A 12,574-nucleotide genomic window follows, 5' to 3' on the forward strand; every position below is an offset into this window, starting at 1 on the left:
TTTTCATTAGCAATCAACTTTTAGATTATCTTCTAGATCAGGGGTCTGCAACCTGCGGCGTTGGATGTTAGTTTCTTTTTAAATTTTATTTTATAAGCTACCATCGTTGTAAATTATTCTTGCATTCTTTAATTGTGAAAATATATTCTGAATAAAAAGAAAAGAAAATTTTAAAATGGCATGATGTGGAATGGAAATGAAATGGATTGAAATAGAAATGGATTCCACATTAAAAAAAGGAAAAATATTGGAGTTAAAAAAGGGAATTTAATGAATGGATGGATTATGCCTTGCTACGCCCTGCATCGCCCAGCAGTGCTCCGCTACGCCTTCTATGCCCTTGTACGCCCTGCAGTGCCTTGCTACACCCCGCTATGCCCTGCTACGCCCAACAGTGCCCCGCTACGCCACGCTATGCCCTGCTACGCCCGCAGTGCCCCGCTACGCCACGCTATGCCCTGCTACGCCCTGGCACGCCCTGCAGTGCCCAGCTACGCCACGCTATGCCCTGCTATGCCCTGGTACGCCCTGCAAGCCTTGCGCACCCCTCTATGCCCCTGGTACGCCTGCAGTGCCCCGCTAGAACGATATGCCTGCTAGCCCTGCAGTGGCCCGCTACGCACGCTATGACCTGTACGAGGCGTGCCACGCTGCACGCTCTGCCCGACCAGCAGTGCCCCGCTCGCCACAGCTATGCCACGCTACGCCATCTGCTACGCCCTGCAGTGCCCGCTTGCCACGCTATGCCTGCTACGCTGGCACGCCCTGCCGTGCCAGCTACGCAATGCTATGCCCTGGTACGCCCTGCAGTGCCCCGCTACGCCACGCTATGCCCTGCTACGCCCTGGTACGCCCTGCAGTGCCTTGCTGCACCCCGCTATGCCCTGTTACGCCCTGCAGTGCCTTGCTGCACCCCGCTATGCCCTGCTACGCCCAGCAGTGCCCTGTTACGCCCTGCTATGCCCTGTCATGCCCTGCAGTACCCCGCTATGCCTTGTTACGCCCTGCAGTGCCCCACTATTCCCCGCTACGCCCTGCAGTGCCCCGCTACACCCTGCTACGTCCTGCTCCACCCTGTAATGCCCTGCAGTGCCCTGCTATGGCATGAACTACTACATTATTTACTATTATTACTACTACTATTATTTCTAGTCATTGTACCCCCAAGCTGCACCGTCAGACAACCACCCACCAAGACGCTGGGTCTGTCCGAGGTTTCTCCCCAAACGGAAGATTTGAAATAATAATAATAATAATAATAATAATAATAATAATAATAATAATAATAATCAAAATAATAATAATAATAAAATCTTCCCAAAATGGAAGGCTTTAAAGAGTTTAGAGGCTCCAGACAGATTTGATTTTTGTTTTGTTTTTTTTGCCAAAAAAGGCTCCTTTGATGGTAAGGTTGCTGATATTGGTAAAAAAGTCACAAATGGTAAAAAATTAATCAGTTATCAAAATGGCTGCTGATTTATTTACTTTTTTCAATTACACCTTTTGGACCTTGAGTTAAAATATATGTTTCAAAATTATTCCAAAGTTCTTTCACAACAGAACAGTGTATTGACAGGTGGATTACTGTATATAAATTAAATTCACACTTTTCACCCATTTTATTCATATTCGTATACACGACAACATGAAAACCTAAATCCTGACACAGGATCTCCTCCGTTATAAAGTCTGACACGCTCTGACTCTGTTACGCTCCCTCAGATGAAATGTTCAAAGCCAGTTAGCCCAAGTGACGCCCCTATGTGTTTGGGAATCTCCCGACGTCAGATGGCATCTGGCTCCAGTGTACAAACAGGGCGGATTAACCTCTGAACTCTATAAATGTGAGTGAGCTTGCAGCAGCACTCAGGGAGAAGTCCCTGTGCCAACTAGCTTCGTGTTTTAATACACAGCCTAAAGCCAATAAGTGACTGTGTTGTCTGTGCAGCTAAATACATGTACACAAAAATTTTAAATCACCTGTTACATTAATATCTTTTCTTCAATAATGGCAATTTTAACAGAGAAAAGGAACAGTAGTATTCAGGGATCAAGTGTATTATTTCCATTTGAAATAGTTTTGGCTCCAAAAGAAGAAGAATTACACGATGCATGACGGGAGAATACTGTTGGAACTATTTCTACCTCCAAAGACCTTTACCCAAATATTTCTGTTGAAGTTTGACACATTGAACACGTTGAACACATTGCCTGTTAGTTCCTGCCTGTTATCACCGGCATCATTGTGCACTTGACACTGAAACAGGAAGTGGTTCCCATTTAATCCTGCACACATTTTGATGCTAAGCTTCCAGTTTCTTTAACCAATGACTGATGATTTCTTCTCTTCTCATTCAGTCATTGCTCAGAGGGATCTTTGTCTCGTTCTGCCCTTTTCATTGTCAGTCTGGGTGAACCATTGTACAGCGTTTTGTTCTCTATGAACAAAACAAAATTACATCTATTTGTAAAGAGGACTATCTGCACCTTGAAAGCATCAAAGAAGATTGAGCATTATAGAGTATTTCTTTCAAACAGCTGACTGGACACAATCAAGAGTTTCTTGCAGAGGATTCCAAACTTTAAAATGGTATTGTAAGTTAAAATGATGTATTTGTTTCAGGTAATTTTGTAAACATACATTGATTTGTGTATCATCAACAATGAGTTACATATCCAGGGATGTGTGTGTCTAAGACAGACGAGATAGCGGTGTGATGGAGTGCAGCCATGTTTTTAAATGTGTTTGTCTGTGTGCACATCCAGGTCCAGTGTCATGGCAGTTTGTGAAATGGTCACGTTATTTAATCTATTGTTTTGTGTACAGGTCACATTATTGTCATTGTTTTCGTGTGTTGATTACAAATTTTGATGTAATGTATTTCAATGGGAAGCCCATTTCGTAATCACAGAACGATAACGGTAGCGAGTAGTATTGAAAAGCCGAAAATCTGCACAGGGCAGTTGGTCGGAGTGGTGGATGAGTCAAACAACACAGGACGTTCACCCCGGAGACCGGGGACTTGTCCCGCGTGTTGCAGTTTCTTTCCGCATTATTGTCTTCCTAACCACAACCGTCCCATTGTTGTGGCGTTTTATTTCCCCGTTGTTGCGTGTCACAGAGACCTGCGTCTTGGGATTGCATGCTGCGTGTGGTGGTCCGTCCTGTGGTTGTCTCCGCCGTGTGGCGTCCCGGCACGAGTTGTTGTCACCGTCCTGCGTGTGGCGTTTCATTTCCCCAGTGTTGTGTCCCCCAGGGCAGCCCAGTGTCATGACAGTTTGTGAGAAGGTCACGTTCGAAAATCGTGACCTTTACACGAAAAAAACTAGAAAATCATGACCTGTACACGAATCAATAAATCAAAATAACACGGCCATTTCACAAATTGGCGTGAGACCGGGTTGGCACATCAGTTGGGGCATTAAGACAAACAGCGCCTCCTAACAGGCTCATTGCTGGTGACTTATTTGGGTGGCAGGTCAGAGATCTGTGCAGCCGGCGTCGTCCCGGGGTCGACTGGCTGCTGTTTGTGTGGAATTTCACATGTTAGCACCATGGTTACACAAAGCAGTGCCATGGTTACACAAGCCATCACAGGATCAAAGACTGTGGACTTTCACAACCACTCACCAATACGAGCTTATTTTCTCCCTCTGTCCTCTTCTTCTTTTACATCTTTTTCTGCCGTTCTCACCTGTTCTTTTCTATATTCCAGTCCCCAAGTGAGGAAGACTTCATAGATAGAAACACTGTCTCCCTGATTTTAAAATTGTTCCCCCGATCAAGACGTGCCTGTTTAGAACGGGTCGATTACCTGGCCTGTGGTTTGCTGTTTGCACATTTCTCGAGAGCTGCTCTTCCAAACAGCTTCCACTCGGCACTGCGCTTCCTCGGGCCCCGAGCAACACACCTGCAATGACATGGTTGCGTCCCCTAGCAAAGCTAGAATATACGTATCATTTGTGAACCGCTAGCTGTTTGGGACCAGGCTTTTTCAGGGAACAAAAGCGCTCATTCTGAAAACAATGCATCACTGACGCTGGAATTTTTTGAATTTGCTGCAATGTAACATCTCCGGTCTCTCATTCTTCATCTGCTCTAAATTTACTGTAGTGAGCGACGGAGAGTGAGCTGTACCCAGCATGCCGTTCAGCAGTGAAACGATTAATAAAAAAATCCCCTCTTCGTACACTACATAGTGTGTATATAACACACTATCAATAATATGTCTCATAGATCTCAAGCTCCCAATCAACACTGCATTCCCATTGGTCCTTAATAATAATAATAATTAGTGTGAAGTCAATCGGATGAACGGTTGTCGAGAAAATTGAAGGACAGACAGACAGAGACTCATTCCATTTTAGTCAAATGAAAACAAGAAGTGTGGGGAGTCTACTTCTTGCACCTGCTCACTTATTCTCTCTCTCTCTCTCTCTCTCTCTCTCTCTCTCTGCTGCACCTCCATACACTACCTATGTCACTCTATCCTTTGTTGTCTTTAGAGGGAGGCAGGAGGAGATGCTGCTGTGAGGCAGCGTTGAGTACTGTTGAACCAACAGAAGAATGTGTGTGTGTGTGTGTGTGTGTGTGTGTGTGTGTGTGTGTGTGTGTGTGTGTGTGTGTGTGTGTGTGTGTGTGTGTGTGTGTGTGTGTGTGTGTGTGTGTGTGTGTGTGACAGTATTTGTCTCTTACAGTGTTGCTATTCCTCACCACTGTACCAAAGGTGGCGGGTGTGTTTGTGGTCAAAACACAGTGTGGGATCAAAAACATGAGTCCACTCTCTGCAGGCTTCATGTCTGTTGGTGTGAAACAGAGCTCTCAGTTGTGATTACGTGCCGCTCAGTTTATTTTGAAGGAATAATTCACAAGGAGAAGACATAATGTTCACTATGATGCTTCATACGACCATATGTCCAGAGGGTGAAAAAGAGGGTCAGTGGATTGGAGGAAAAGTAGAGTGTGGTTTTGTCCTATAAATATTGTTTTCAAGAACAAAACTTGTTAACAAAAACAAAAACAAAAAAAACAGTCTTGCTGTGAGACAACAAAGCTAACCACTTTGCTGGTGGGATTTCTTTTCTTCACCAGCACTCATTTTTCTCTGGTTTTGATATTTGTTTAAAAAAAGTTATTTGGATTCATGACCATTCATTTTTAACATTTTGACACATCTGATAAGTTCTTAATATGATATATAATCAAAATGCTTGTGGTTTTCATGCATCCATCAATCTAATCCACACCAAATTAGCACCATCCACCAGCCAAATGCTGCTAAAATATGCAAGTGGCCAGTAGATTTGCTTCATTTGCTTCAAACAATAGTAATCTATTGAGTGGCAGATCATCATTAACTAGCCATGTGGCCAGTGGGAAAAAAGTTAATTTTGCACACTGATCCACACTATCAAAAGTATTGGATTTTTTCTTTGTCATTCTGGTTGTCTTCAAAATCTACACCCTGTTGTAAAAATGTTCCAGATACAATGCCCCACAAAGTATAACTCTGACCTTAAAAGTATGGAGTCTCGCTAATGTTAAAAAATAGTCTACTCTCATAAGGGAGGTGGGTATTTAAGGGTTAAACATCTCTTGCTGTCAATCCAATCACAAATCTTTTAGGTCTTAAAGGTTTGGCACATGGAGCAGTTACGGTATTATTCAGGCCCGTAAATGTCAGTAACCCTAGTAGGACTGGAGCCTTGGTGTCAGAAGTGTATATTACAGCTGAAGTCTGATTCTTGGATGTCTGCTGCTCTGGAGAATGTCCTGTCTGAGTAGTAAATGTCGTTGGGACCTACTAACACAGATATCCTATAATTATCACCGTGGTAGCAGCACTATCTCACCCAGGCGTCCATTCCTTCCTTGTCTCCTCAGGTCCTGCTGGTGTTCGCCAAGGAGGACAGCCAGAGCGATGCCTTCTGGTGGGCCTGCGAACGTGCTGGCTTCAGGTGTACCATCGCACGGACGCCCGAGTCTGCCGTCGAGTGTTTCCTGGACAAGCACCACGAGATCATAGTCATTGATGGACGGCACTCGCGCTACTTTGACCCCGAAGTTGTATGCAGGTGAGCCTCACCTGTGTGTCTGCTGTCGCTGCTTCTGTGTGGTTGTTTCTTGTTTCGTCTTTGATGCAGACTGTCTCCTCTGACAAAGGTTGCTTAAAGCAAAGATCCTCTTTATTAAAGATATTGCATTTTGAGCAGCGCCACTGGTATGAAACGACACACACTTCCTGTCTACTAAAGAGGCATGGCCTTATTTGAAAGTGTAGTGAACCTCACGGATATATTTGTATGATTTTTTTTATATTTTGGTTTGCTAACGTTAGATATATAAACGGCTAAAAAACATATTTAGCATGACAGAGATTAGTTTTGTACGGGTGTTCACGAACCTTAGTTGACGTTAGCTTCTCTGTGTTGCCAGATCTCACGAGAGTTTGGTCCTGAGACAAAAACAGGTCTTACACAAAGAAACTTTTCTTCTGATGATCTCGTCTGAAAAATGCAATTTTCAAGGATCAAAATGTTTTGGAGATATGTGGCTTGTGAACAATGGGTCCAATATCTACTTTTGTAACTATGGGGCAAAAGAATCACTCATAATCTGTAAGTGTGATGTATTTATATAGCGCTTTTCTAATCTTAACGACTACTCAAAGCGCTTTTACATCATACAGGATACATTCACCATTCACACACATTCATACACTGTGGCCAAGGCTGCCATACAAGGTGCCACCTGCTCATCAGATCAACACTCACACACATTCACACTTTGATGGGCAGCACCAGGGGCAATTCAGGGTTCAGTGTCTTGCCCAAGTGAGTCTTGATTTCAACGTGGGACTGCAGGGCCAGGGATCGAACCACCAACCTTCCAATTGGCAGGCAATCGCTCTACCACTGAGCCAAAGCTGCCCACGTATTCGCATTCCCTTCTCCCGTTGGAATCAATACACTCAGGACCTGCGGCTAGTCTCCTGAAGAGGCCTGGCTGTGTTAGAGCCCATGTGACCCAGATACAGGAAACTACTCTGAGTTGGGGAGTCTTGGTTTGAAACCGTCTCTGCTTAAAACTTTAGTGCGTAACTCAGCTCCACACACCTCTTTATGGATTTCTCAGTATGACTATGTTCAGAAGATTGTGTCGTCCGGTGACTTTCCCGCACAGAAACTCGAGTGAAGATAATTACCTCTTCTGAAGAGTCCATCATCTTCCGTGTCCTCCTTGGCTACTAGCAACTGTGTGGAGGAGTGGTGGGAGCACTTTGACGATCACGTAAGGCTTGTATCATGTGGACGGATTTTCAGTTAGTTTTTTATTTATTTGTTCTTCAGGATTTTGGAAAACATAGTGCCACAATTTAATGAAACTTTGGTAAATTTGTTGAATGGGCCAAGAATGAACCCATTACATTTTGCAACAGATATGAATCATGTGACAGATGTACACATTATTAAGATATGCGCTCTTGAGTGCCCTTCTAGTTTGTTGTGTGTTAGTTAGAGGTGCTGGTCTGTTGATTTTGTTGCCCTTGGACAGAGCCGGGCTACCTGTTTCCAGTCTCTATGTTAAGCTAAGCTAAGCTAACCAACTGCTGGCTGTAGCTTTACATTTACTCTACAGACACAGAGCGACATTAATCTTTTGATTTCTCAGCAGGAAAACATATTTCCCAATATGTCTACTATTTAAGTACCACATTGTACTGTGATTTCTTAAAGAACTTGAACTGGCACAGTAATCTGGTTTCTTTACTATTGCTGTTTTCAGACCAACCTGTTTGATATTAAATAAAGAGTTTTATATTGGCTTCATCTGCCAAAAGGGTCAGATCATTACCAGTAACACCTATCATGTAATTCTTCAATTCAATCACAAAACAATCAATGGTTAAATTATGTGGGTTGTACCTAAAACCAGTTAAATACAAGAATGTCCAGAGTTTAGTCTGTCTAAAGTAGTTCTGCTGTATATAGCTTTGGGACGCAGCTGTCGAGGGCTTGTTGGTGCCATCTGGTGTTCACTGAGAGCACCACAGACATCTGCAACCTGAAACTGCACTCTGAGTCTGGTAACTGCTCAGGTCAGTGTTTTGCTTTAAGAAGAAGAAGAAGAAGAAGCTGTGGACACTGGATCTCACAATTCATAAGTGGCCACTGAAGTAGAGTGGCACTTGAGTGAGTCTGAACAACAAATTGTAAGTTTGTTTGTTGACATGAAAGCTGGCTGGTGGCCCGGGGGAACAAGAGTAATAGCCTTTCCTCCTTCATTGTTGTCCTATTCTTCTACAGAAAAAGACTTTTCAGAAACCTTCTTTGATTGTAGAATAACCACAGTGAGTTCAGACTGGCAGTACTGGTCTGTGCTACGTCTGTACCCTGTTACTTTCTGGTGTGCATGGCCATTTCAAGAGTTATTCAGGGCGTTTGTCTAATCCTATGTTTATCACAAATGTGTACATCTTAAACTGTTTCTTCCCATTTAAATTAAATAAATCTCTGATGTTTAGGGCTGGGATATTTTTAGGCATTGACCGAATGGGTTCTATAGTGTTGAGCATTGAAAAAATGCCTTGCCATTCAATATCAAATTTCAGTACTTAAGGAGTAAATCTGATCAGCGTTAGTGAGCCAATAAGCATGCAGCAAGCTTCTACCAGGATGCAGGAAAAACTATGTAACGCACAGAGACGGGGCTCACGTGTGTTGCTGTATATATAACAAAAAAGATTTGTACTGTAATGTTGTCATTTGTTTTTGTTCAAATGGATTTTTATAAAATTTGTATGAAAAAAAGGGTTGTTCTGAAGTCAAAGTATTGGTATCCAAAACTTTTGAACGTTACCAAGCCATACTGATTACAAATAACTTCTGAAAGCTGACAATTCTTTTAGTTTTTATCATCTATGAACAAAATACTTGTTTTTAGAGCTTTTCAATGGGGATTCCCAAGGTTCAAAGAGTTTACTGTGTGTCCCATGGTTGTCCTAAGGCTGTGTGAATACCCTCTAGACATCCATACAAGATATGTAAAGTGCTTTTACTGATGTTTATGCATCCTTGTTTTTCAGTTTTGATATTCAGCCTGTGATATAGTGCATATTCTTCATATCTAGCTAAGACTTCTTCTGTGTTTATTGCAGTCATGATTTTTAGCAGACGTTTTGGCTTTCGTTATTGTTAGATCCAGTGCTAACCCATTCAAAGTTCCTTGAAACACTAAAGGTCACTGCCGGATATTTTGTAGAGTGATTTATTATAAGTGCTTCATTATTTCCTCAAGGAAAGGAACAGACTCATTTGTCTCTCCTGTTTCCTGATTACCACAGTTTTGGCAGCTGCTCCCTGTTTGTTCATTGCTCCTTCGCTCCTTTTCCTTGTCAGTGTTATTTTTTTCTTTCTACCCCCCCCCCCCCCCCCCCCCCTCACATCACCATCCCCCACGAGGATGTCTGCCATCATCTGCTCCCTCTGTTCCTCCTCGTCCTCCATCACTGTCTCCCCTCCACCCCCACCCCCGGGCCACTTCCCTAAATGTCCTGCCAGCAGTTGTGGCTTTGGGACCAAACCTCTGAAGCACATGTTGTGTTTGGTGTGTCTGTGTAAGCAAAATGTTCTGTTCCTCTTTTTGTGGCGTTGACATCACCCCCAATCTGCCCACATGTTGAACCTGTACCTGAGTCCAAGACCCGTCTCATGTGCGCAAAGTGTGGATGAAATGAACTCCCGTGCTCCTGCTGCCTTTTCATTTCTGCATTTCTTTCATTCCCAGGTCGATCCGCGAGACAAAGCCATCCGAAAACACCGTTATTCTGGCCGTCGTGCCACAAAAGTAAGTTGGATTTTTATATCCTCTGTGTTGTAGATGTTTTGCGCAGTAATGCCTTAAACCAATCATAGAAAACTTGAAAGATTTTCATTTAAATAAAAATCTGTTAAATTATTATCTATCGCCACAGCCCCATTGGTTAGGGATCGACCAATGATCGGTCTGAGCCGATTATTGGGGCCGATATCTGTCAATTTGCAGATTATCAGTATCTGTTGTACACCGTTGTTTCTGACTGGTAACTAATTAAGTTAATTCATCAAAAAGTGCTTAAATTACTTTGGCTCCGCTACAGCTCTGTAAGGTCTGCACCTGCAAACAAACTGTTAGCATGTTACAACTTCAGGAAGCTATATTTGTTTTTATTCATTCGTTTTTTTTTGACTGTGTATTGAGTTTAAAGTTTCAGTTGTATTAATAAATTGCTCAAAGCATTTAAAGAAACTTTTGTGTTGGAGTTTGTAACATTCCATATTGTCAATTTTGACTGAAAGAGTTTCTTTTTTACTGTACAGCTAATGCATTTAAGTTCCAAATATTGGTTTTATTGACTACTAATAATCAGTATCGGTATTGATCGATACCTACCATTGATTATTTCATCATTATGATTTGATCAGATTTGATCGAGAGTGACCAAACAACCAACCAGATTCTGATTTAAATGTGGTGCACATTCATCACCATTTTTCTACACACACACACACACACACACACACACACAGATTAGAGAGAAATGTGAAACAACCAAATCTTTGGCTGACAACACTGTGTTAATGTAGATTCGCTCACAGTAAGAAGCTGCATGAGAAAATAAGCGTTCAGGACATTTAATCTACATTTCCATATAACAGCGGACCACTACAAGTATGTTTTCTGAAAAATGATTTTGGTTTCAGATGGTAATAATTATTTTCTGTCAATGAATAGACCAGCTGACCAGGACGAGCCATCTGTTCTTCCTCTCCTCTGTGCAGGATTTAGCAGAGTACGTCCAACCACTTGCCTTCTCTTGTGACTGTGTGATTATAGCAGACTGACTGGTTTTCTGATAGATGTTGTTTTTATTAAAGTCTCTAGGAGAGTTCAGACACTAAAATAGCAGCATGTTGCTTATGTTTGAAGGAGGCACTTATTTGATCGGCGGTGTTTGATGGTGTGAAAGTGACGTAAGAGGTTGCAAAACAAGTTGCTACTGAGTAAATCCTGACTCATTCAATTTTCCACTCCCCTGTCTCTCTTTCTCCTTCAAACAACACTTAACCTTGTTTGGTCTCCAGAGGTTTGTGGAGAACTGCAGTGTGACGGCCTGCTACAATGAGCTCATACAGATTGAACATGGAGAGGTGCGCTGCCAGTTCAAACTCAGGTATAGCAGAGAAAAGAAACCTTAACCCCAGGCACACACACACACACACACACACATCATGCAGTAAAACGAACATGCACAAACAAACATATAAAGTGGTTGTGTTGCTTTTTTGATCCACAGGGCTTGTAACTCAGTCTTCACCGCTTTGGAGCAATGTCAGGAGGCTGTGGAGATCACGAGTGAGGACCACATAATACAGGTAGGGATAATACATATGTAAGGAAAGTAAAGAATATAACGAGATTGGAAAACCTTCACCATTTATGTGAATTTTTGCATATTTTGAAATAACTACATGGATACATACGTTTTTTTCTTGAAAAACCTGTGAGGCCAAAATGCATGTACAGTACGAGCCTGCATTTGAAAGGTAGCATCTTCTAGTTTCTGAATATGGGTTTCCTTAGCATGTGGCTATAACACAAGCTAATCTACATCAGTTCAAGCATGACGCATGCTGTCGTCTATAAATAGTCATATTTTAACAACAATAGATTGGACATGCTTCATGCAAATCCCCACATACCTTCAACATCTTGTCAACCACTGTATACAATTCCAGACTTCTAGGCCTAACCTTATGGGAGCTATAGGTCTTTCATTTGGGATGTCCCTGGATGGACACTGTACTATAGACTATGGGATTTGGATAACAAATAAGAGCTATATGGTAACTATATACAGTAAAAAAAATGTTTTTTTAAATAGAAGAAGCTGGTAACCGGCGGGCAGGTGTTTTTTATTTATTTATTCTACTCTAACTATACGTCATCCTGGTTTTGTCCCAGTACGTGAACCCAGCATTTGAGCGGATGATGGGCTACCACAAGGGGGAGTTGATCGGGAAGGAACTGACCGAACTCCCCAAGAGCGACAAGAACAGAGCTGACCTGCTGGACACCATCAACACCTGTATTAAAAAAGGAAAGGTGAGTCTCACACGTCCATCGATCCATCTACCAATCTGTGAAAGGAGACGCAGCTGTACCGTCGCCTGACTGCTCTGTTGTCTCTGAAGGAATGGCAGGGCATTTACTACGCCAGGAAGAAGTCAGGCGACAGCATTCAGCAACATGTGAAGATCACACCTGTCATCGGCCAAGGAGGGTAAGATAATATTAATCACACCAAAGTGCTTACTGTTCATTTCCAAGAAATCAGAATTACTGACAGACTCCTATCTCGCTTCCAACAGGAAGATTCGACATTTTGTGGCCATCAAGAGACCTCATATTGACAACAATAATCAGGTGAGTTAAGTCAAGATCTTATGTGTTCCACAGATAAATGCTGAAGCTAACTCCAATTATTTGAATGGAGTTATCATATGAGTTTGCAAACTAACTGCAAACTCAAAT

General features: G+C 42.4%; 1 protein-coding gene across 3 annotated transcripts in view; it reads left to right on the forward strand.

The window, feature by feature from the left end:
• The window catches only part of pde8b (phosphodiesterase 8B), a 77,914-nt gene that overhangs the window by 22,593 nt on the left and 42,747 nt on the right, over positions 1-12,574 (forward strand). For all 3 annotated transcript variants that reach the window (XM_032539367.1, XM_032539366.1, XM_032539369.1), the window contains exons 3-10: positions 5,885-6,075; positions 9,788-9,847; positions 10,775-10,832; positions 11,125-11,213; positions 11,337-11,415; positions 12,005-12,145; positions 12,235-12,323; positions 12,412-12,466. In XM_032539367.1, the coding sequence (XP_032395258.1) occupies positions 5,885-6,075; positions 9,788-9,847; positions 10,775-10,832; positions 11,125-11,213; positions 11,337-11,415; positions 12,005-12,145; positions 12,235-12,323; positions 12,412-12,466 (762 nt within the window). The remainder of the gene's footprint in view (positions 1-5,884; positions 6,076-9,787; positions 9,848-10,774; positions 10,833-11,124; positions 11,214-11,336; positions 11,416-12,004; positions 12,146-12,234; positions 12,324-12,411; positions 12,467-12,574) is intronic.

The sequence above is a fragment of the Etheostoma spectabile genome, chromosome 16 (assembly GCF_008692095.1).
Source record: "Etheostoma spectabile isolate EspeVRDwgs_2016 chromosome 16, UIUC_Espe_1.0, whole genome shotgun sequence".
Classification (NCBI taxonomy): domain Eukaryota; kingdom Metazoa; phylum Chordata; class Actinopteri; order Perciformes; family Percidae; genus Etheostoma; species Etheostoma spectabile.